Raw genomic sequence first — 26,002 nt, forward strand, 5'->3', positions numbered from 1 at the left:
AGGAAAGCTGGTGGTGAAGATACTAGTAGGACACGTTCTTGTGATTCCAGCATAGCCATTTTGTGGGAAAACAGAAGGGTTTGTTGGTTTTGGGTTTTTTTCTGTCCTTAGCAGTTAGATGTAATTCTTTTCCACACTGTATGTGTTTCATATGCATATTTTATTAATTCAGTCTCATAGCACATAAGCTCTACTAAAACTAGTGGGGTTTTAAATTTCAGACAAATGTAGTCAGATGCTCCTAAGAGATTGTCTAACCACTTTCAATTATGTATCACTTTCTTAAGTGATGTTTCTTCATCCTTACCTATGCGGTGCATCCTTTTGCCTATGTTTATGTAGATCTGTAAGAACAACACTTATTTTGATTCCAATATCAGAAGATCTAAATGGAGATGATCTGGGTTCTCAAGACTCAGAAATCTTAATGAAGATTGAACTTCCCAAAGGTGTTTGCCCAAAGGCAATTTCGTAAGCACACTTTTTCCTGTCCAGTCCTGAACTTTTCCAGAAACTAAGGTAAGGTGTAGGCTCCGTAGTTAGTAGCCTGCTGCAGTCACACATGGAGGGCTGATTCTCTAGACCTCCCAATTGCCTGCCGGAAGTTACACTGCACCAGAAGGAGGTGGGAAAATCTTCTGTCCCTAACTTCATGCTGTTTGCCTGCAGTTTAGGTTTGGGGGTCCTCCCCATAGTGAATTTTAAAGAGTATCTCCCAGTGTTTCAGCCAGCTGTGAGAATCAATGCACAAGGGGAGCACCATATACTGATTTTTTTTAACATAAATGCGTAAATACGGCATAATACAAATATCTGGTACATTTAACCCTGGATGGCTGCCAGATGCCCATTCAGGTCCTCTCTGCTGCCTCAACAGGACAGGGAGAAGATAGGATGAGGTACCTCATGGGTCATGGTAAAGACGGGGAGATTATTTACCATTTACTCTCACAAAACTGGACTATAGTTGAGGAAGAGTAATTTATTGTCAATTCAAAGTAGAGTAGGATGTTAAGAAACAAAAACAAAACTGAAAACAACTTCACCCCTCTCTTCTTCCTAGGCTCAACTTTACTCCTTCATTCCTGACTCTTCTCCCTCTTCCCTCTCCAAGCAGTGCAAGGTGGGTAGGGGATGTGGATTACAGTCAGTCCATAAACCTTCATCTCTGCTGCTTGTTCCTCTTCATTTTACTCCCCTGCTCCAGCATGGGGTCACTCCCATGGGATGTGGTCCTTCATGAACTGCCCCAAAGTAATTTCTTCTCACAGGTTGCAGCTCTGAACTGTTCCTCCCAGGAACTTGCTCCTGTTTGGCCTCTCCGTGCTCCAACTTCCTTCAGGACACATCCACCTGCTGCAGCATGGGGTTCCCACCTGCTCCATCTTGGTCTTCTCCACGGACCACAAGGGCATCTACTGCAGTGCCTGGAGCACCACTTCCTCTCTTTCCCCACTGACCTTGGTGTCTCACAGTTTTCTTACTCTTCTGTCTCGCAGCTGCACATAGCATTTTTTTACCTTTTATTATGTATGTTTTCACAGAGCTGCCATCAGCTCTGCAGTTTCTCTTGGCAGTGTCCCTCCAGTTGCTCTGTTTTGGAGCTAGCTGGAACTAGCTGTGTCTGGCACAGGTGAAGCCCTTGGCTTCTCACTGAGGCTTTCACTGCAGCTTCCCCACTGCCAAAGCCTTGCCACATAGACCCAATACGCTAGCAAATGCCATGTTTCCTCTAAGAAGGTATGTTAGTTCCAGGCACTTTGATGATAAACAGATTAAATTTCCAAAGGGAAAATTGACCATGTTTGACCTTAACATGTTATATATATAATTTGAAGTGCAGCTGCTCTGTATGTTTCTTCATACAGTCCACATTTAAATCAGTTTGGGTCACACAGAAGTCCAAAGTGGAAGTGCTTCTGTTTCTCTAACGAGTTCCAAAGTCCTACTTCTGTTTGTAATGCTTTCCAAGAACAAAAATGAAAATCTAGGGTTTACCCTCTACTGTTGCATAAATTCTGCCAATACTCCATTGGTCAGGACAGTCTGAACGCACTGCCTGCCACATATATTAAATAATTAAATAAAAATTAGAGGTAACCTTTCAGAAGAAACTAGTTCAGCTTCACTTCTTCCTAATCTGCCCTCTTAGGCTGTATGGTTTAGAAATTCATAAACACAAACTCTCTTCATATTGTGATTGTGTTCACTTCCCCTTAAATATTTTCCTTCCAATTTTCTCTCCCACCCCCAGTTTTCAGTTATGCTCAAAAAAAAAAAGTCACTTTTCTCCCTCACCTGCTTGAATTCTGATGCAGGTGATAATCAATATGGATGAAACATCAGAAAAGCCACTGCTAGCCTCAAAATACTTATTTGCCCATTTTTGCCAGTCCACTTGGTTGCTGTCTATAGTCCTCATTCCCCAGCCTTTGAAGAGACTGTGTTTTAGTTGCATTCTCACAGATAGTCCTACAGAAGTATGTGGAGCAATGCACTTGAGTAAAATGGTTAGAATTTTGCATTTGGCTTCTGGTAGTCATTTACTTCCCTTTAAATAACATGTATTTGGCCTAACATCACATTTCTTTTGCATACCTGTCTGCTGTTCAGCATGGGAAAAAATCAATGTGGGAGAGATTCCTAATGTCTGCCAGACACACAGTTACAAGTTTTTAGTTCTGAGCTTTAAATATCCCCTAGAATATATAGTACATGCATACCTGATCACTTGCCTTTGTGGTTTAGCTGGATTTTCTGTAATCTTGTTTGCAGAAGTGAAGGTTGGGCCAGAATGTGAGGGATCCTTTGTGAATGTCTGGGACTATTTAGCATGTGAATTGATAGGTTACAAAGTTTCCAGCTTCAGCTCCTTGAGAGATTCCAGTTCTAGCTAATTTAGGATTTATATATATAAGGCACATACATGTTGGCCAAATGTAAAATAATTTTATAGATTAAATGGTGTTGTCAGCGGGAATATCTGTTTCTAACAAGGCAAGAGCTAACACCAAAATCAGGGTTGTTAATGTGATTGTGAGTGGAGATGGTCTTTAGACCTTTTCAGAGTTCTCTAATATGTTTGTTTATAGTATGTCTCTAATATATTTGTTTAATATATCCATTCAGAAGCATTTCCTACATTTGAAACCAAAACTGTAAAAAGTAACTCGTTATTTTGAGGTGTTCCATCTCTGAGGTGCATTAAAAAAAAAAAGCTGCCTTTTCTGAAAATTCTGTGCTTGTTCAATAACAAGTTGGTAATCTTTGTCTAACTTCTTTTTAACCTATGATATGCAGCAGCCCACTGGGAATATACTTCTTATTTCCAAACAATATATCAACTTAGCTTCTTTTCTTTTCAGTGTTGCCTGTCCCTAGGTGTGCCTTCCTTTCGGAGAAGAGGTTCTGGATGATAAAGCACATACCTGAATCAGAACACAAAACATTGTAAGAACAAGAGAGTAGAGTCCGAAGTGTCTTCAATTCATGCAGGAGGAACAGTATACGCTTTCATCTGGCAACTTGCATAGTTCCTTAAATGAACTTAAGAACAGAACCCCGTATCACAAAGACGAGATCCTTCAAGTTGGTCTTAAAGCCAATGACAGAATGAAGACTTGGCTGTAATGCAGCCAAATTCAGTTCGAAATTTTCAAAAGCAGTTTGTTGAGAAGAGGTCTATTTACATGCAGGTTTTGGGGTGGCTCTTTCTTTCATCCTTTTCAATAAGCAAGCTGTAGAAGTGTTCATTTAGATATAACTTCTTATGCTAGCTAGAAGGAATGAGTGAGGAGGGGTTGCACAGAATGAAGGTATGATCAAATGGAAACTGATATAACAAAAGGCAACTTTTCTATTTTTGTTTTGTATTTTTATGACATCAGAAATCGAAACACTTGGTGATGAGCCTTCCTGCAGTGGTGTGCAGGAGATGTGGCAGAGTTAGTGTTTGTGAAAGAATCTTTACTGATTTGATTTTTTTTGTTGCCACAGGCATCCAAGTTGTGTTGAGTCACAGCTTTCATGGAGATGAGATACTTACCTATAAAAAGCACTAGCAGATATGCTTTCAGAATATAGGGGAAGTAGATTGAGAAGGCAAATGGAAACAGTAGCTTGACGGAGTATGTGCCAAAGGATTCAAAATAAGGCAGTGATACACAAATTGCAAATGCTGTAAAATAATGCGGTAAATATTTAGTCAGAAGGAGAGGGAAGATCATCAGAAAGCTTCATGTAAAAGTCAGTTACCTTTAAGGCATAGATAGCTGTATTATATGCCAAAGTTACCATGACATTTGTATGCATATGCACGTTTTCTCTCTCAGTTCAGTTTTGTAAGTCTGAGGTTCTGATTGCTCTTAATACGAAAACCATCAAGTATTTCCTATTCCATAACAATTCTGTCACTCCTGTGGTTGCACAGAATATGATCTTTCAGTATGATCTCAGTGGGCACGTTTGCTGTTGTAAGCATGATAAGCTGGTTTAGGTAGTTCAATAGTCATAAATCAGCATATTCTCCATCCCATATATATAAAGTATGGCCTGTGCCAGTAAGGTCAAACTCAGTGAGGGAAAACGCAGCTTTGGGACTTGCTGTCTAACATGGTCAGTCTGGAATAGGGGAATCCATGTTTCTTTTCTGGGGCTACCAGAAAAACTAATGTTCTCCCATTTTGTTATAAAGCAAAACAAAACAAAGACATACAAGCCCCAGAGTAAGCCTATTAAAGAAAAAAGTACAGAAAAGAGGAAGATAGGTGACATACAGGTTGAGAGTATATAAACATTTATGTCTACTTTGGCAATAAAAAATAAAAAAGTATCTTAAGCACAAATAACAACTGAACTGATCATATTTCACTGAAGAAAATTAAGGAAGCAAACTGTTGGTACCTTTCAGATCTCCTTACCTTTAGCCAGAACTGAAAGAGGATAGAGCGGGATGCACAGTGAGAAGTTGAGCCATGTCAGTGGTAGGTAATATATTCCCATCCTTGCTAGCATGTTATAAATGTACCTGATGCAAGAGGAACAGCAGATGAGTTTAGAGGGAATGATTATCTCTTTAAAATATAGTATTGAACAATCCAGGGCAATTGCAGGAGAGCTTGGAGCTGCTGATATGAGAGCATTTCAGAGCAATACTGCAAGTTCTGTTCAGGCTCTAACTGATGGCTGGAAGTAGATCGTTCATTGTTTCAGAAGTGTTTGTCTATGGTGCTAGCAGGTAGACAGAAAAACAGCCTGCTAGCTGGAAGGTTCTATCAGAAACCAGTGTCATTTTATATTCGTCCATCAGAAAAATGGATTTCCGATAGGAATATTACACCAGAGAGGGGCATGCGGAATACAACTGTTGCTTGGGACTAAGAATATGCTGATTTATGACTGCTGAACTACTGAAAGCACTGCTGGAGAAGGCTAAACAGTAATCATAGGTACTTAATGTTCTGTGGTATGGCTGCCCCTCCCTTGGACCTCAGAAGGGTTCAAAAGAAAGCAACTGCACTCCAGTGTATTGCAGTGTTTTACTCTGCTGTTACTGTTCACTGGGGGCCAGAATGCCTAGGACTTCACTCTACAAGGTGAGCTAATGCTAGGTCATTTGATCTAACACTGGTGCAGTAGCTTTCCGAACACTGGAGCAATGGAGGTCTGATCACATTTTTGGTCAGCTAAAATGCTTTTGGCCTGTGGTCGTGCTAGAGAGGTGGAAATAAGAATTTTTAAGCCACTATTAGCTAGGAGTGTTTCTAGCAGATGGAACCAGCATTAAACAAAACTTCCTGTATTCCCTTCTTATTAATTCATTTGTATAATTCTGCATCATACCTGGACTGAGAGGAGTTTGATGGGCTATAAATGTACCACCTCTAGTTTGTCTTCTGCAACCTCAGGAGTGCCTCAATTTGTATATTGTTACTTTTGAGGCATAATCTCAACACAGTGCAAAAGGGATACAACTACTTCCTCTCGATACACATTCTTCGGCTGCTTATGGTATAAGCAGGAAAGATCATATATAGAAAACCTTGCAGAATTTGCTCTCACTATGTCATTAGCCATAATGCACAAGGTATTATGTGGAGGAGCTTGTAATACTTCAAGGGGTTGCCTAAGGTTTGGGATGAATTCCTGTAAGTTTTAGGACATGACCACCCCTTATTGATGCTAGGACATGGCACAGATATTGTAAAATAAATAAGGTAAGATACCATGTATCTGGATTGGGGCTTTGCTGCTGCAGACCACAGTATCTTCTTATTAAATGGCTGGTGTTCTTGCTATGATTCCGGACTGTGTACTTTAACAAAGATAGAAAATAGTGGTGCATTGGATGCAATAGGACTATTCTGACAGGACTTTTACAGGCAATCTTGTTTATGCTTTTGGCCTCTCTCTAGCTACACGGAAAGCTTTCAGTTAAGTTCTACTCTTTCAGCTTTACAAACTCAAAAAAGAAATAGAATGGAGAAATAATCCAAATAATTAATACATGTAGTGGTTTCTTAACACACATAGTACCTCTACTTTGAAGTTGACTTAAAGCCTTTCTTATTAATCCTGACATTTTCCTCTTTCAGATCTCTTTTATATCAGGCTTCCCAAGCTGCCTGAATCCATAGTCCCCCCTCACTCCTCAAAGCAATGTATTTGAAACAGCAGAAACTACTATTTGAGTAGAAAAAAGAAGATAAAAAAAAATTAGAGAGGTTGCCATGAAGGCTATGTATTGTTAAAATGTTTCTTAATTCCATATGTCTTCCCTGCTGTGAGTTTACAAAATGAGGGCAGTAGAGCTTATATTACACTTGAGAAATGTTACTGACTTCAGATGCTGATGCAAGAGTCAGTAATGTGTAATTTTCACCATACAATATTTTTGAGATAAAAGACCTGAATTGTATTTGTGTTCATTTTGCTTCATGTTTGTGTCCCTGAGGTATGGTATGTGCCTTACTACACCATTTACTCAGTCTCTGCAGCAGGAGCTCTTGACTTTTTGTACAGCACAGTGCAAATAAGCCAGAATAGTCTTGGTAAAAAGTTCTGCTGCCTGTGCTGTCTATCTTGGATCCAAGTGAGGTCTTAAAAAGTAAATAAATAATAAATGTGTTAGATTTGTAAATTATTTTGGAAATTGCTGTTCCCTGGGAAGCAGTTGTTACTTCCTTCTAAATTTCTGTTAAAAAGATCAAAGCCTTTGAGCTACACATGTTAATGCAATGGACGCCTGTAAGTGAGACATCTGTAAGTCGCTCTGCCTCTCAGCTATGTGGATTTTTGTAAAAATCAGTAAAAAGCCTTTATGTAAAATAGATAATATGCCTTTCTACCAGTTTGGAAATAATGAACTGAGCCTGCAGCACAGTGGAGGTGAGGTTCTGCTCACAAGAATGACCCATTTTTCCCTCATGGCTTTGCCGTTTACTTCTTACCTGACCACATCTAATACATTCCAAATAAAAAATAAAACACACACGATGTACTTCCCTTGAACTTCTTCCTGACTGTTGATCACAACAAATAAAACAATTATTCTCTCTGTGATCTGAAAAGAAAAAAAGAATTGTGAATTCCGGCAGCACCTTTTGTAGCTCTCATTGAATAGCAGGGCACAGGTTGAATCCAGTTTTCTTTGCACAAATGCTTCAGGGATCACTTTGCTTCTTGGCCTGCTTTTGTTCCAGACCCTGTTGGCCTGCAGCTCAGGCAACTGGAAACTGTTGGCTGCAGCATCATAAGTCTGCTATGGTAAGGGTGGAGGTTTGCTTGCCAGTAGGGATGACTTAGGTTTGTAGCCCAGGAAACCTGTGGATCAGCTGGCAAAGGTTATGGGAGCAAGGACTGCAGCCTACAAGCAAAGAAACTTACTCCCACATGGAAGTAAGTTTTTTGTAGGCTGCATGGGAGGGTGTGGGATACAGAGGGCCCTTGGGTGCATAGAATGCCAGACAATGCTAATCTCACAGTCCCATCTCTGCTTGCCACAGCTTCAAGATCTGCAACCCAATGTGTCTCATGTAAGATTTGCAGAAAGGAGGAGGAATTCTTTATTTTTCTTTCCTTCATGTTCCTGGCCAGGAGAAGTGGGTTTAAGTTTATAGTCTATGTGAATTATTGCCATAATATTAGTCACAACATTTTTCTAGTGGTTGAACTTAACCTGACCCACAATTTACAAATCAGAAGATATAAAAGTGGATTAAACACATGGTATCTTCAGCTTAAAAACAAAAATACTTTGGCAATATTAGAGCTCAAGAAATTAAAAACAAGTTTGTCCTTCTTGGACAAGTTTTCCATGCCCTGCCCTGTAAAATAAATATATCTGCAGTGTTCAGCACTGCCCACAGTTGCTTGTGAAACTCTCCCATAAGAGTACCAGTTCACTCTAATTTACACTCTGTTTGAAAGTAATGGAAAAGAAAACATGCATCTATTCAGTTGGTATGAATCAGTATAGCTTCATTGTTTTGGTTTGTTTGGGTTTTTGTACAACTCTTCCATAAGGTACCTTAAGTTTAATGATTTTATGGGTTAAGATGTCAAGTCAGTGAAAGGTTGTGAAATGAAAACAGATTGCCAAAGTGGTTTTTATGAGCTCAGCCATTCTCCTTCACTGGTTTCCCCCTTCCCCTTAGTCCTACCTTAAACAGTCTTACCACATAATTTTTACCAGTTCCTGCATGGAACATTGTGGCTAGAGATTTATTACTTTTTTTTTTTTCCAGACCACATTTGTCAGATCAAGCAATCATCACTTCACTATTCAGAAAAATTACGTGACAGCAATTTTCCATCCCTGGGGATCTGGTTCCTCATCCTGAAAGGCACTGAGAGGCCACAACAGATAAGAATGTTTTGCTGCCTCTCACCCTGCTCTGTCATCTTGTGCTGCTGATCCCATTGGTCCCTAACTGAGGAACTGATTTCTAAGAAGGTCAGATGTTGAGAGGCTTCTGTGTAGACAGGCCAGGAAATGGAGAGTGAGAGGTACTAAGTCCTGTGTTTGTACACTGATGCCAAGGAACTTGGAAAGAAACTGGGAGAACTGTGTTGATGCAGGATCTGAAACCAGATACAAGCGACTTAGAAGAAGTATGGTGGGACAATCATCACAAGAGGGAAATCAAAACAAAGGGAAAAACAGTACGAGCATTGAGTGGGATTGTGCGGAGACAATATAGAAAATAGAACCTGAATTAAAATCATTTTGATGAAGGGTGTTAAAGGAGTGCAGTGTTGGTGGTCATGGGCATCTTGTTATCAACCCTGAAATCAGACTGGGATGTGGAGGGAGAATTCTGCAATATAGTTATTAAGAGATATTTCAGGGAGTTGTCTCACTTAGAGACCAAAGCTTCACCATGGTAATGAAAAGCTGTTTTCAGATGTGAGAGTTGGCAGGCAGATTTTCCAAACAGTCACTTGCTCTTCAAGAAGTGGCTGGGTGGAAAAGTGCTAGAAAGCAGCACGGGCCACGTGATCAAGAGCTGATCCCATTTCAGTGAAATAAAAGGATAAGCAGTAGATCAGTAGCTACTGTCCCACATTTCAAAAGAATGAGCCACAGAGTGACTATGGAGACCCACAACACAGCCTTGTGGAGTGGCTGTGGATTTCTTCCTCCTCCCAGGGCATAAACAGATGCACAAGGGGCAGTGAGTATCACCTAGCTGGGGTTCAGCAGATTTTCTCCATCAACGGATTCATGTTTGGGAAGTGGAGCACTCAGCCCCACTAGTTGCAGATGATGGCAGTCTGATTACTGATTGTGTAAAGTAGGTTAAGCACCTGCAAGTGTAGGGAACCAGACCTGAAAACTGCCTGTGGTCTTGTTCTGGGGCACACCTGCAGGGCAGGACACAGACTGGCTCCTCAGGCCAATTGTGATGTCCTCAGGAGGACAGAGAGTAGCATCCTACCTCTTTTGTTGCCTGCTTGCTTGCATGCCTTTATTCCCCTTCAAGACATTGTGCTCATAGCACTCACATCTTCAGGTAACCCACACAAATCCAAGGTTGATGCAGGGGTTAGACAGAGGCTGGGGACCTTTTCAGCAAGTGACAAGGCAGGGTGCTACTTGAAGAAGGGGAAATTCCAGTAAATGGCTGTTGATATTGCACACATACATATATATACATGTATCTGTATATATATACACATGGAGTCATGTACACATCAATACACACACGTTTGTATGTGTATGCATATGTATACATGTGTGCATACACACATACATAGATATAAGAAAAGCATATATACGAAAAAAAAGCATAAAATCAGCCACAGCTCATTTCTTCTATTCATCTGTTCTTGCGTGAATGAAAATACGGCATTCTCTGCTGATACTCTCTTGCTTAAAAAAAAACAAAAAGGAAAAACCCCACAAAACTAGAAGTCCTGTGTTTTCATGTTCATAAAAAGGAAGTATGTGCTGACACCTCACAAAGTGTAAATACACTGGTTTCATTTTTCATTCCTTCTTGTTCTTCTGTTAAAGTCAAACTGGAATTTCCTTCCTCTCCCAGCACTGGTTTCTCAAAGGATACAGACAGTTCTCTAAAGTGGTACAAATTTTTGCACGGCAGCCTTGGCATTTCAAGCAAGTGAAACAGAACAAATCAGCCTAACTGAAGTTAGGGCAGAAGCAGGCAGCACATTCACTTTGGTTTTTTAATAAGCATGACAGTGCAGTATCGAACCTGGTGCCTGAAACCCCTACACAACTCTTTGATTCAGTGAATGTTTAAAAAAAGTAAGAAAAGTGCCGACATGTGACACATTCTCCCATACTCCTCTCATTCAAGCTGGAAATGCCCAGGCATCCCTTTGCACCAGCTTTGTGACCCTCCCTTGCCTTCCCTTCCTCCAGAGCACCATCACACAGGACTCATCTTTTTTTCTTGGTGTAACTTTTCCTTGGCCTGCCTAACCCTCCTGAGACACATGGTGGCCTGAGGCTTTGTCCTTCAATGAGGCCATACTGAATGGGTTTTTCCAGAGAACGTCTCTAGAGTTTACTTTTCCACTGTCTGTAACACGTATCTCGCAGTGTTTCCTGTAAATGCTGCTAAATCATGATAAATAGATTATTAGGCAGAAGTCCTTCATTCAGAATACTTAAATCTTGTCTCTGCTGTAATGCCCACAAAACAGCCAGCCACCACAGGGGTGCTTTCACAGTCTGTTTTATTCAAGGTGGCCTTATCTCCATCCATGTGCTTCCTTGACACTGCCAGAGCTGTTCTCTCACCCTAGAGTTCCTGAGATGAACTTCATTGTGGATATGCATGTGTGTGCATGGCCTGAAGGATGCATCTAGGGATATGTTTTAAGCTAAGAGTCAGAACAGGTGGTGGGAACACAGAAGAGGATAGTCACTATCAAATTCTTGCAGCTTTACCAGCACCCTGACTACATGCAGTAGCCCATAGGCTACAGTAAAGTAAGCATCTCTGACTGTCCTTCCCCAGTTCATTGTGAAAAATGTATTTTCTTTTTCCCTAAGAGGCAGGGAGGAAAGCGTGGCAAGTCACATAGAAGTACTGCTGACACACAACTACTTAACCTGTACTCCCACAGTGAAAGCAGGGCCCAAGTGAAAACAGAGTCTACACCAAAGAGCTTGTACCTAGCTTGGGCAGCACAAAACTACTGCTAGCATGAATGTAAGAGAGTTGTCTGCAGTGAGAGAACACTTGGGAAAAAGAACCATGTAAGGATCCAAATCTATCATTGTTGTGAGACAAATGTTTGGAGTCACTGGGCCATATAGCTCCTTGACCCATCTTCACGGTGCCCTGGAGAGCACTGCAGTAACTGCACTGGCCAAGAAAGGTCACAGTTTTCTTGTTCAGAAACATCCATTTCAGATCTAGTGTCTTTTGTGGCAACACAGAGCAGGTTTTGTGCAAGCTTCCCTGATCTCTGCTCCTGTTGGGCTGTGTAGGAAATGAATGGACTATGCAAGAGTTGAGGAATGTGTAACCTCTGCCAGGACAAGCCTTGCTTTAGTGATTATCTATTGGCATTAGGAGGCTGCTCTTCTCTGCAAGAGATGATGTGAGATTTGTTACAAGGAACTTTCAGTAGGATACCCTCCCCCTGCCCCCACCAATTAGTGTAAAAGCATGTAGATTTAGGCAGGGAAAAATAGTTGATTGCATTTTGACGAATTTGCTGCCATACTTAATGAGCAGCATAAAGATCAGAGATCTTTATTAGTCAGTTTCTAATGGAGATTTAGAAAGAGGAACATCTTCACCCATCCAATATGTCATTTGACAAAAATGGGCTATCCAGAAAACTAAAAACATAACTAACTACTCTTAGTCTTCTACCTTCTGACTGCTGAGAGCAATACCAGTTGCACCATTATTCAAATCCTAAGGACTGGAAAGGTTTGAAGGTAAACTCAAGTTGACATTTTTACCTTTTCCAATGCATTAAAAATTACCAAAACCTGAGATAAAGTCCCAACAGAAAACAAAATATGGTAAGGAAAATATCTGAGGATCATATTGTTTTCTGATTTTTTGGCTGGTTTTCTGCCTACAGCTGAACATATGCCCTTAAAACCTTAACCACATTGGGACCTCTGTATGTTACCACAATTTGCCCATATCTGGATTTGAGAGGGTAGAGACCCTTACAGCAAGAATATGACAATTCTCCTCTTTCCCTTTCTAGCATTAGTTCTTATTCAGTCCTTTAATTTCTCTATCAATTACTTTCCTTTCACACTCCATGACTGCCAGCAAACCCTGTTTCAGGAAGCTTGCTGTGCTGGTTGTTTTCTCAAGTGCTATCCCTTTGCTACCCCACAAAATCTTGTATTGTGCTTGTCTTCAAAATAAATACACACTTGTCAGAGAGTAAATGGCATGGAAAAGAATTAGCTATTGAAACTTCGGCTCTGAAATGTTGACTTCTGGCTGTAAATAGGCTGCCTGGGGAGGTAGTATCCTCAGCCACCTGTAACAGAAATGAGGTCTGCCCCTTTTCTGCGAGTGGCCTCTCCTCAGGTCCCTGCTGTTGTGCGCTGGGTGTGGGTCACTCACTGCTCTGTTTCATTTGAAAGCAGTTCTTTCCCAACCCACTTCTGAGGGCTCATTTCCTGCAGTTAAGAAATCATCAGCAGACTGAGGCCCTTAAGGAAAGGTGCAGGTGGACCCCTCAGAGTAGTAAGGGCATGTCCCCAGGGGCCGCCATGTCTGAAGTGTGTAGGCTGTGGAAGGAGGGTCTTGAGAAACCAACATACCTGCAAAACCCTGGGGAAGAGACGGCTTTTATCAATGCCAATGAGAATGTGTAGGATCTCCAGTACAGATAACAACTGGCAAAGGCGCATCACAAGTCCTATGGAGTAAAAGGTGTCTGCCAGTGAATCTACAAAGTGAAGAGGAAAATTAGAGGGTGGTTAAATAGTAAAAGTCTGAACCAACTAGGGTTTGCTTCTGCCCTATCACCACCGGAAATGACAAGAAATAAAGCTCACACAGTACCAAACATTTGGGTAACAGACACAAAGCTTCATAGAGGGGAGGAGGCAACCCACTCTGTGTGTATGACTCTGATACAGAGGCAGGAAGCTGAGAAGAGGAGCCCCTACACTTGTTACATTGGCAAACACTGTGCAGGATGTGTTGGTTTAGGGATATCAGTTTAGGATATTTCTAAATATGAGGAAGTGTTGAGAAAATGTATGAGGAATGCTTAAGCAATGAGGAAATGTTGAATTCCTGCCTATATCTGTACACATAGCACTTCTAAAAAGAGGCAGACCACAAAGTAGGTATCTTATGTGCCTACTGTCCATGATTATAAATAATTTTAAATTTCTAGTCTCTAGGTTCCTGGTTTTGTGCCTTAACCCCATGCAACAGAAAAAGAGTTACGTATAATGTTTTTGGAGATAGTGATGTGCAGTATCTACAAAGATATTCTCTCCTAGTGGCTTCAGTAAGATTAATATTCACCCTTATGACTGAACCTACTCACATTTAAGTCTATGTCTAAGTCAAATGTTACTAGGATGCTGCTGAATATTAAAGCTAATTAGGAAAACAAGAACTTCATTCCTGATGTCATACAAGCAGAATGTAGGTATAAGAAATTTCTTCATGGTTTTTATGGAAGAAACAATGTTTTTCTAATTGAAATTTTAGCCCCAGTATTGGATATACACCTATCCAGAATCCTAAGTTTATCTCTAATTTGTTGTCACTGTGTGTTACTGCCTTCTGAAATGTTTAAGGAAAACAAAGAAGGAATCTTACCTTTTCCAAATGACATGAACCTGATGATCATATTTGTAAATATCCAGGAATGTCCACAGAATTGCATCAAGTCATACATGAAGAGGTAGGTGTTCATGGTAAACCTGTGGAGGTGAAAATGGTACAGCAAACTGTATGACTTACTACAGTGTTCAAACTTTCTGACCTGTAGAAATTGCACCCTCTTTGGACATGTGAGTAAATAAAAGGAAAACAGCTGAAATATAAACAGATCAGTGAAAACTGACTGTGTCTGGCCATGGCCACAAAACAGAATTCTCCCAAGTGGATCAAAGGCTCCCTTTGTTGTTATACCTAGGAGATGCCCAGAAAAATACTCTTGAGTTTCCTCCAGTGATCAGGGTGATCTGTGCCTCCAGAGGAACAAGTTGAGTGAACAAAGACACTCCATTGGGTGCTGGATTCAAGCCTGAGCCCCTTGGCTTGGCTTTATCTTGACAGTGTGACCAGACTCAAAGGACTGCTTGTGGCTGCACCCATAGAAGCCCTGCTGAGGGCCTTGGACTCCCACAGGCACCAGCCCTGGGATTTCTCCATCTGCATGATGTAAATCCTGTCGTTCCCAGAAGGCATGCTTCTAGCATGCACTCAAGACAGCTTAAAGTACAATGCAAATAATTTGCCATGTCTCTAGCAGACAGCGGTTGTATTTATAAAAATGTAGGTGAAGAAATTGAAAATAAAGACACAGTTCAGTCTGCTTTTATTCGATGCATTCTGGAGGATATCTGCCTTTTCCCTTTTTAACTAAATGGCTCTACAGGTTTTCCACATAAACATGAAATTAGGGTCTTTGTCTTTCTGCACAGCTTCTGTTTTAAGTTGCATTTAATAAAGTGAATCTTCTCCTGTTTGAGAAGACTAACCATTGCAGCCCTTCTAACCTAATTTCCATAGGTTATCTGACCTTTGGCAAAACTTCATAGGCTCCTGAGATGCTTTATTGCCATTTTTCATAAATGTCCAGTCTTCTGATTTATTCCAGAGGGAGAGCCTTGCCTGTCCTCCAGTTATGAAAAGAACTGCCTACATTTTTGGGAAGTGAATGTGTGAATTTTGTACTAGAATTTATCTCCAGTGTTTAAGCAATTAACTTCCTGATCCAGTAAGTAATAAGAGCTCTTTAAATTGCCCTTTGATCCAATGCATTCATATGGTATGTGCCATCAAATCTCTGCCATCAAATTTTGTCTCATTTGTACCTATGCACTAACAAACACAGTGTTTAGAAGCATCTAAATATGATAAATGCATACACTTCAGTCCCACTATTGGACCACAACCATAAATAACAATACATACCTCTATAAACTGATTTAAATTAAACTGGTCTTCTAAATTTTTAATCTAAGTTTATCCTAGGGAGGTCACAGAAAATGCCTTTCTTCCTCTCTTCCTGTCTTGCAGGATGGCCACTATTCACATCAATACTCCCATAAGCACAGAAAGATTTGTTCACATAAATTACCTTCCAAGAGAAAGCAGTAGCCTTTGATATTATGAAAATAAGACATATGAGAACCCAAACAAATTAATGTATTCCATAAATACTCCTTTTGGGAAAAGTATGATACAACTGAATTGTACTAAATTCCAGTGAGCTCTATAAATATTGAACCCAGATCCCATCTGCTTTATTACTTAATGACACTTTGCTCTCTCTTGTGGTAAGAAAAACACGGGACACTGTACATTACAAAAAGGCAAAAAATAAGAACATACATTGTTCTGATTTAAGAAACAGCCTTATTGCTAGATGGGTAGGAATTATTGTAATGGGTATAAAAGTTACAGGAACAGTTATGAAAATCTTGAGGCTTTCCAGTCAGCACCTTCACCATTCTCTTTGGACTGATACTGCCATGTGGGCTTCACACAGGATGCAAGCTGAGCATATAGTTTCTCTTTTCTTCTGAAATTTAGTTTGCTACATCAGTCTCTCACCCTCAGAACTTGTCTTTCAGTGGTTTGTTTTCTTGTCTTTGGGCTTGTTTTCTTGACTCTTCCTCCACTGGCTAGCCAGAAAATTGTTGTCTTTACAATTCTTAAGCTGCTTAATCTCAGCTAAACAGGGCGTAAGCAAGAAGACATTTGGAAATGCAGCTTTGTCTTAATGATTTGGGAAAATATGGCAGCTGTTGCATGTTAGAGCTCATCTTCTTTAAAATGTACTGGGGACTACTGAAATGCATGCACTCTGTTGGCATTTATGAAGGGCCCCATATTCCTAGTGAAGTATAGAGATGTGCTTGTGGGTAGCATGCCAGTGTCACTTGGAGGACTGACCCCAGCCCCAGAGCTGCCAGCCTGACATATTGCCACAGGCAGAAAAATCGCATAAATGTAATTGTTGCATTTTATTACTTTTAGCATGAAGGTGCTCAGGTGGTTGCTATCACCTGAGGTAAGCACAGGGGTAAAGTGCCTGCAGTGTCTCAAGGGGGTCAGGACCACAAGCTAATGTGACAGGTCAGGACAGCCCTTGCCCTGGCTAGCTGTCTCCTGCAAGGTGCCAGGGTGAAGGCCACACTTGGATCCCTCTCACAGGGGGTCACAGCCATGCCTGCATAAACCAAGCACTTCCCTGCCTTCAGAGCTGTTGCTGCCTCCCCATGCACCCACAGTGGCTGGCCACACATGAGGAAGCAACGCTGGCACTGAAACCAGAGAGCAGTGCTCCTTTCTGGTTTTTCTCCTTCAGGAAAGGTCTGCTAGAAAAGCCCTTCCACTGACATAGTTTCCTTTTCAGTCACACTGGTTTGAACTTTGACCTCCTCCTCCCCCCCCCCCCCCCCCCCCCCCCCGATGATAACTATAAGCACTAGAGCTCGGGAAGCAAAACACTACAGAGCAGCAGCACAAAACGTACATTTCTCACACAGGCACATCCCGCCCCACTTCTCTGTCCCCTTCCTTTTTGCATCGAGCGGGGTGGGTCGCATGCTCTGCAGAGGCATTACCTGCTGCGGGGGTCGCACTGCTGCTGCTGCTGCTCGTGGTCTTCCTCCTTTTTCCTCTCTACAGCTGCAGCAGCTGTTTGTTAGATCACCCCTCCTCTTTCCTCTTCCCCCACCCCACGACGTCACCGTATGCAGCATTAAGCAGAAACAACACTGCACTTCCCAAGAAATGAGTTTCTGACCCCGAATATCTCCACCCCATTTGTCCTGCTGCTCATCCAGCCTAGCCTAGCCTGAGCTAACCTAACCTAAACTGGTTTCTTGCACCAGTAAGCTGGTCTGTAAATCCCACTAACTTTGTCTCTGAACCCAGAGCACTATTTTGAAGGATTACTGGAGAGAAGAAATGTAAAATTAATTTTTTTTTCTCCTCTGTTTTAATCTTCAGCACTATAACAATGCTAACAACACAAATGATAAGGAAGGCTGGGAGCATAGCATTGAAGGAGTACTCTAAACTACTTCAGATAGGTAGAGAATTTTCCACTTCTCATCTAGAAATGCCTATTTATTCATGCCCCTGTGAAATATGGGCACTACTGGCAGAGAAAATGTATTGCAGTTTACATCTGTCCTTACTTGTCCGAGACATCTCAACATAAATCAGATGAACGTTATAACGTGTTTACAGACTCCCTTGTACCACGAAGTTAGTTTTCCTGCTGTCACTCATGCTGAAAGCACATCCCATCCTACAGTGATATTTAAAATCTGATGTTATGAGTGAAGGTCATAATGAGCACAGGCTGTTATGTGAGTACAAAAAGTAGGGGGGGGTTGGGGGAAGGGCAAAAAGTGTCTTACTGGGTCTCGTCCCTACTGTGAGTGGTGTTGAGCTCTTGGCAAGACCATCTGCAATCCTAGTGGTGTCCTGGAAAAGTGAGACATGCCTCCCTTACAGGTGGATGGTTTCCTGGCAAGCACACTGTGGGACGCCTTGTTTTTCCTGGTTATACCTCACAGCTGGGACCTTCACATTTATGCCTGGCTTTCCTGCTGGTGCAGCATCTCACTTTTACTGCTCAAGAAACATCATAATTTTCTAGGCTAAAGACTATTTCCTTCTCAAGAGGAAATAATAAATCAGTGTTAAATAAAGAGTTAAGCAATTAAACAAATAGCTATTGACAGGCTCAGCCCATAGCTCTTGCAAAATAGCTCTCACACTGCATGCTTCTGGGAGGACAACCGGTGTGACTAATAATGGCAGGAGTTGAGCTCACAACTGTAACAAGATCCAGCAATAGGAAGAACAGCTTTTTACAAACATCAGGCAAATACATAAAAGCAACAAAAGCTCACCTAGCTCTGTGAGGTGCAAAATCCCTCTTGTGGGCAGCTGCCAAGTTACAGCTCTCATGGATGATGGGAACACCTGCAAGAGCCGGTGAGCTGGCTACCAGTTCTGACCTGTGCTGCTGGCCCCCTTATGGCACAGCCAGGCAGCAGGTGGGGGCAGCTGGGGCTGCCTTGGCTGCCTGCAGCCTGCTGGGCAGTGGGGACCCTGCACCAGACAGTGCCACCCTGACCTGGGCACGGCTTCAGAGCAGAGCAACTTGTGTTGAGGAGGTGGTGCCCACCATGGGAGCATTTTGAATGGTTTTCTTTGCCAGCAGCTTGGCCCTGTGGTCTAGATGCCCATTGCTTACTGAAAAAGAGTATGTTGCAATGGCATGTGAAAGGAGTGATGTTGTCCTTTGAAAGGAATGATACTGGTGCACTCCAAGCCTGTCCGGTAATGAAGAACAAGACACTGCAAGGGACAATAACTAGAAAATCTGCTTCAAAGGTGCACTTCTGACTGGAACTATAACACTATTATAAATATGCCCATTTGAGCGGCAATGCACTGCAGCCGTGGAGTAAAAGTAGGGGGCTCGTAAACCCGCTGTTACATGGATATTAAAATTCTTTTTTGGGAGATTAAGAATTCAACTCAGGCAGTGGGCCATAGTAGAACTGTCCAATCAGACCTTTTTTTTTACAAACAGAATCCTTCTCTAAAATACAAGCTTCTTTTCTGTGTACAGTTTGCAGTTGAAAACACATGTAAGGTTCCTTTAGCTCTGTGATTTGCAGTGGTGGTTTTGTAGTGCGATGGCCTGTGGGTATGAGAACATATCAGTAACAACAGGTAACAGCTTTTTTTATTAGAGTAGATAGAAGTGGGAACACTTCCAGGCACACAGGATTTAGAGAAAGGCTTTTATGCTTAAAACATTTAACAGTTTTGTAAGCTGCAAAGACATTCAGATGAAAGCAAATATTAAATTACAGTAGTGGAATACATGCTAGCTCGATATGGGAAGACTAGAGTAAGCCCTGGAGGAAAAAATCTAGCTTTTATATTTTAAAAATAAACTTTTTTACTCCGGCAACTCCTTTTGCTGACAAGCTTCCATCTAGAAACTACTTTACCAGCACCAAATAATTACTTGTCTGTAACTGCTAACATCTCTTTAAAAAAACAGCCAAGTTTCAGGACTGTTCAGCATCTGTTAATCCTGATTCTCAAAATCTAACCAGCTTGTAACCACGTTTGATTTCTTTGTGTCATGAGATGGGAAAACACATGTTCTGTCTGGGCATGGTGCTTGTGTCAGGAACCATTACAAGGAGATGCTTTATGCAGAAAGTTAACAGCAGCCCTGAAATGTTTCATGCAAAGTGCAAAGAAACTTATTCTCTTTAAATAGGAAACAATACCAGAATGAAACATCTGCTCCTTTTATGCTTTTGTTTCCAAACCCTTGCTATACAAGTTACACCAGACAGAATCCCTGGCTCCTTTAGGATGAGGAGAGGGGCATGGGATGAATTAACATTGTACCACAAAAGCCCACCAAATGGATACAGAGCTGGCAGGAGTTTTCAGCTTTACAATTTCATCAGGTGAAAAAAAGATGAAGATTGGAAATGCTTCTAGAGGGAAAAAAAATCCCAGTCAGTCTGTATGGCTTTGGCCAAAAGACAATATAATCAATCTATGATTGACCTTTTGCATTTACTGTCTTTCAGAACAGCTAAGTTCCAAGGCAGGCTCGTGGAAGCTGAAGCAGGAAAAGAGGAAGGATGAGGGAAGCCAGATAAGAACCTCCTAGCAGTTTCGCAAAATGTCATTTGAAGGAGATGTGACAGCCTTATTCTCCTTATTTGTCACTTCCTGGGACTCTTTGAGGGAGCACATCAGCTGGCCTCTAGATTGACCTCTGTACTCACAACAGCTCTGTAGGAATATGCTGATTTTGGGTATTCATTACTTTCAAGCATTGATCTCCCAGACTACAAAGAGGAGCTGAGCAGGAATACCAAGAGGCCCACGCAGATGAACAGAGAGCTCCCAAACAAACTCCAGCATGAAAAGGAGGCCTGCAGCGTGGGGAAGCTAGGATGGGCAGCTTGGGAAGAATGAAGAGAAATAGAGTAGCTCCTATGAAGACAGGCTGAGAGAGTTGGATTTGCTCAGCCTGGAGAAATCTCATGAGACCTTATGGCAGCCTTCCAGTACCTAAAGGGGGCCTGCAAGAAATCTGGAAAGGGACATTTTACAAGGACACGTAGTGCCAGGACAAGAGCAAATGGCTTTAAACTGACAGAGGGGATGCTGAAGTCAGACATTAAGAAAAATTGGTCCCTGTGAGGCTGGTGAGGCACTGGCACAGGTTGCTCAGAGAAGCTGTGGCTGCCCCATCCCTGGCAGTGTTCAAGGCCAGGTTAGACGGGGGCTGGAGCAACCTGCTCTAGTGGAAGGTGTCCCTGCCTCTGCCAAGGGGTTGGAACTGGATAAGTCTTTAAGGTCCCTTCCCTAACCAAAATCTTCTACAATCTTGCCCCAGTCCCCAGGCAGGGGTAAATAAAACAGTGAATATGCTCTCAGCATAGGATTAAAATGTTTCTGTAATATACCTTAATCCTGGTTTTCATAAAACTGTTTCTACTTGGAAACAACTTATTTTTTATGATGCAAAGGATAGCTTCTTTTTAGGCTGATCATTATAACCTGATTTTACTATTCATAAAGAATCTAATCTGCATATTCAAGGACAATGCAATCCAATTTTTAGGGTACAAATTTTTAGCAATTTAGTGTTCTTATAGGGAGAATTGTAAAAAGCGTTACTCATTTCACTTGTTTTGTTGTTTTTTTTTAATAGCCTTTACCCTTCAGTATTGGTTCCTGTCATTCCTTCTCATTCTCAAGTAGTCTCTTTTCAGAAGAGGGGGAAATACAATGGTTTTGCTAAGGATGCAGTGAAAAAATTAACTGAATGGCTTCACTAAGGGGAAATCCTGCCTGACCAATTTGGTGGCCTTCTATGATGGGGCTTCAGAACTGATGGACAGGGGTGGAGCAGCTGACATCATCTACCTGGACTTGTGCAAAGCATTTGACACGGTCCCGCATGACATCCTTCTCTCTAAATTGGAGAGACATCAATTTGATAGGTGGACCAGTAGGTGGATAAAGAACTGGCTTGATGGCCACATCCAAAGACTTATGTATGGTCAATGGCTCAATGTCCAGCTGCAGACCAGTAATGAGTGGTGTCCATCAGGGATCAGTGTTGGGACCGGTCTTGTTTAACATCTTTGTCGCTGACATGGACAATGGGATTGAGTGCGCCCTAGCAAGTTTGCCGATGACACCAGGCTGTGTGGTTCGGTTGATTCGCTGGAGGGAAGGAATGCCATTCAGAGGGACCTTGACACACTTGTGAGGTGGGCTGATGGCAACCTCATGAAGTTTAACCATGACAAGTGCAAGGTCCTGCACCTGGGTCAGAGCAATTCAGGATTGGAAAGGACCTCAAGATCATCTAGTTCCAACCCCCCTGCCATCGGCAGGGACACCTCACATTAAACCATATCACCCAAGGCTTCATCCAACCTGGTCTTGAACACTGCCAGGGATGGAGCATTCACTACCTCCCTGGGCAACCCATTCCAGTGCCTCACCACCCTCACAGTAAAGAATTTCTTCCTTATATCCAGTCTAAACCTCTGCTGTTTAAGTTTCAACCATTACCCCTTGTCCTATCACTATAGTCCCAAATGTATAGTCCCTCCCCAGCATCCCTGTAGGCCCCCTTCAGGTACTGGAAGGCTGCTATGAGGTCTCCACGCAGCCTTCTCTTCTCCAGGCTGAACAGCCCCAACTTTCTCAGCCTGTATTCATATGGGAGGTGCTCCAGTCCCCTGATCACCCTCGTGGCCCTCCTCTGGACTTGTTCTAACAGTTCCATGTCTTTTTTATGTTGAGGACACCAGAACTGAACACAATACTCCAAGGTGAGGTCTCACAAGAGCAGAGTAGAGGGGCGGGATCACCTCCTTCGACCTGCTGGTCATGCTCCTCTTGATGCAGCCCAGGATACAGTTGGCTTTCTGGGCTCTGAGTGCACACTGCTGGCTCATGTTCATTTTCTCATTGACTAACACCCCCAAGTCCTTCTCCACAGGGCTGCTCTGTATCTCTTCTCTGCCCAACCTGTAGCTGTGCCTGGGATTGCTCCGACCCAGGTGTAGGACCTTGCACTTGGCATGGTTAAACTTCATGAGGTTGCCATCAACCCACCTCACAAGTGTGTCAAAGTCCCTCTGAATGGCATTCCTTCCCTCCAGCGAATCAACCGAACCACACAGCTTGGTGTCATTGGCAAACTCGCTGAGGGCACACTCAATCCCACTGTCCATGTCAGCAAAAAAGATATTAAACAAGACCGATCCCAACACCGATCCCTGAGGGACACCTCTCGTTACTGGTCTCCAGCTGAACATTGAGCCATTGACCACAACTCTTTGCGTGCGACCATCCAGCCAGTTCTTTATCCACCGAGTGGTCCACCTATCAAACTGATGTCTCTCCAATTTAGAGACAAGGATGTCATGTGGGACAGTGTCGAACGTTTTGCACAAGTCCAGGTAGATGACGTCAACTGCTCCACCCCTGTCCATCACTTTTGTAACCCCATCGTAGAAGGCCACCAAATTGGTCAGGCAGGATTTTCCCCTAGTAAAGCCATGCTGGCTGTCACCAAGCACCTTGTTGTTTTTCATGTGCCCTAGCATGCCTTCCAGGAGAACCTGCTCCCAGATTTTGCCAGGCACAGAGGTGAGACTGACTGGTCTGTAATTCCCTGAGTCATCCATTTTCCCCTTCTTGAAAATGGGGGTTATATTTCCCTTTTTCCAGTCATCAGGAACTTCACCTGACTGCCCTGATTTTTCAAATATTATGGCCAGTGGCTTTGCAACTTCATTCGCCAGCTCCTTCAGGACCCGCGGATGGATTTCATCAGAGCCCATGGACTTGTGTACATTCAGATTCTTAAGATGGTCTCAAACCAGATCCTCATGTACAGTGGGCGCAAGGTCTAGATTTTCACAGTCCCTGCGTCCACCTTCCAAGACTTGGGTGCTGCAGTCAGAGCCTTTGCCAGTGAAGACCGTGGCAAAGAAGTCATTCAGAACCTCAGCCTTCTCCAAGTCCTGTGTAGCCAGTTCTACCGAAAGCTTCCGGAGGGGGCCTACATTGTCCTTAGTCTGTTTTTTAGCCGCTACATACCTATAAAATCCCTTCCTATTATCTTTAACATCCCTTGCCAAGTTTAGCTCCAACTGGGCCTTAGCTTTCCTAACTTGGTCCCTAACTACCCTGACAACATCCCTGTATTCATCCCAGGCCACCTGTCCTTGCTTCCACCTTTTATAAGCCTCTTTTTTCCTGGGAATTTTTCTCAGCAGCTCCTTATCCATCCAAGGAGGTCTCCTGGCCTTCCTGCTGCACTTCCTTCTAGTTGGGATTCAACACTCCTGAGCTTGTAGCAGGTGATCCTTGAATGTTAACCAAGAGTCTTGGGCCCCCCTGCCCTCTAGGGCTATATCCCATGGAACCTTGCTAAGCAGGTTCCTGAAGAGCCCAAAGTCTGCTCTCTTGAAGTCCAGGGCAGTGAGCTTACTGCATGCTCTTCTCACTGTCCCGAGGACCTCAAATTCGACCATCTTGTGATCACTGCATCCAAGACTTCCCTGGAGCGTCACATTTCCAACGAGCCCTTCCCTATTGTGAGCACGAGGTCAAGCAGGGCACCTCTCCTCGTCGGCTCCTTTATTGCTTGCAGAAGGAAGTTGTCTTCCACACAATCAAGGAACCTCCTGGATTGCTTGTGCCAGGCCGTACCGTCACCCCAACAGATGTCAGGGTGATTGAAGTCCCCCATGAGAACAAGGGCCTGGGAGTGTGAGGCTTTTCCTATTTGTTTGTAGAGTTCTTCATCCACAGGTTCCTCTTTGTCAGGCGGTCTGTAACATATCCCCACAGTAATGTGTCCCATCACCAATTTCCCCTTAACCCTGACCCACAAACTTTCTGTTAACTGATCACCTGTCCCCAGATGGAGTTCCATACTCTCCAGCCTATCCCTAACATAAAGGGCAACTCCCCCTCCCCTCCTACTGGGCCTGTCTTTTCTGAAAAGCCTATAACCCTCCATTCCAACACTCCAGTCAAAGGAGCCATCCCACCATGTTTTGGTGATGCCTATTATATCATAGCCCCGTAGATGTGCCCACATCTCTAATTCCTCTTGTTTATTCCCCATGCTACTGGCATTTGTATAGGGGCATCTGAGCTGAGCTCCAAATGAAGCCAGCTCAGTGGCTGGAGCGGCTGGAATATCACTACATTGCTCAGAGTATCTATTATAGGTGCTGGTAACTGACTGGGTGTGTTGGGATGGAATGATGCTCCCCTCCCCCAACACAACTAGTTTAAAGCATCCTTGACAAGTCTGGCAAGCCTCCCAGCAAAGCCACTCTTCCCTTTCTTTATCAGAGCAGCTCCACCAGCCCCCAGTAGGCCTGGCCTACAAATGTGGGCCCCATGTCCAAGACACCCAAACCCTTGACTATGACACCACCCTTTTAACCATTTATTAACCTGTCCAATCCTCGTTGCCTTTGGAAGGTCCTCCCCTGTGTCTTGGAGAATTGTCAAAAAGACTATCTGAGCTCCAGAACCCCTGACCACCTCTCCCAGAGCTCTGCAGTCCTTCTTTATACTCCTCAGGCTACTACTATCTATATCCCTAGCACCCACATGTATCACTAGAAGTGGGTAATAGTCCGTGGGACTTACTAGAGCAGGCAGCCTCTCCGCAACATCCCTGATCCATGCCCCAGGTAGGCAACACACCTCCCTTGCGACTGGGTCAGGCTGACAGATGAGCGCTTCTGTCCCTTTCAAGGCAGAGTCCCCTACTACTACAACTCACTGCTTTTTCCTGGCGGCACCAGTAGAGATCTTCTGTACCAATGCACCAGCCAACTGTTTCTGATGCAAGTGCATTTCCTCATCAGCCCCCTGCAGGACAGCAAAGCGGTTCTGGGTGGGTACAGCAGATTTAGGAGGAAGCCCCTTGCTTTTAATTGCTCTCTTCCTCCTTTGGTTGTTTTTTTTTGTTACTAATTCCCAGCTTCCCTGATCGACAGCCCCCTTCTTTCCTCCAGGAGCTAGAGGGGAATCTTGAGGCCCCTGCACTGTTTGGGCCTGGAGCAAGCAGTCCTGCTTCCTCTCAGCTTCCCTGACATCTTGCAGCTTACTGACAGCATCCCATAGCTCAGCCACCTGCTGCAGGAGGACCTCCATCAGGGAGCAGCGAGTGCAGCTCTGCCCATTCTGCACCTTTCCCTCACAGGACCAGTGCAGGCACTCTCTACACTCCAAGC

At 43.1% G+C, this 26,002-nt stretch overlaps 1 protein-coding gene across 2 annotated transcripts; it reads right to left on the reverse strand.

Moving 5' to 3' along the window:
• Positions 1–967: 967 nt before the first annotated feature.
• Positions 968–17,312, reverse strand: HACD4 (3-hydroxyacyl-CoA dehydratase 4). Of its 2 annotated transcripts, none has more exons than XM_031054350.2 (7): positions 17,276–17,312; positions 14,295–14,398; positions 13,277–13,374; positions 7,449–7,561; positions 4,920–5,026; positions 4,046–4,177; positions 968–3,428 (listed from the first exon to the last, which is right to left on the reverse strand). In XM_031054350.2, the coding sequence occupies exons 2-7, from the start codon at positions 14,389–14,391 to the stop codon at positions 3,346–3,348; spliced, it is 630 nt and encodes a 209-aa protein (XP_030910210.1). In that variant the 5' UTR covers positions 14,392–14,398; positions 17,276–17,312; the 3' UTR covers positions 968–3,345. The 2 variants fall into 2 exon arrangements, with proteins under 2 accessions (XP_030910210.1, XP_005155028.1); XM_005154971.3 differs by having other exon boundaries at positions 13,277–13,404.
• Between the last annotated feature and the right edge of the window lie 8,690 nt (positions 17,313–26,002).

Source organism: Melopsittacus undulatus, chromosome Z (assembly GCF_012275295.1).
Source record: "Melopsittacus undulatus isolate bMelUnd1 chromosome Z, bMelUnd1.mat.Z, whole genome shotgun sequence".
Taxonomy (NCBI): domain Eukaryota; kingdom Metazoa; phylum Chordata; class Aves; order Psittaciformes; family Psittaculidae; genus Melopsittacus; species Melopsittacus undulatus.

Bases quoted from the DNA above. Each gene is read 5' to 3' on its own strand.
- HACD4 (XM_005154971.3), bottom strand. From the start codon at position 14,391: ATGAACACCTACCTCTTCATGTATGACTTGATGCAATTCTGTGGACAT. The intron at 13,405-14,294 runs GTAAGATTCCTT...TTCACTTTGTAG, and splicing joins GTTCATGTCATTTGGAAAAG to ATTCACTGGCAGACACCTTT. The intron at 7,562-13,276 runs GTATGTTGGTTT...TTTTCTTTTCAG, and splicing joins TCTTCCCCAGGGTTTTGCAG to ATCACAGAGAGAATAATTGT.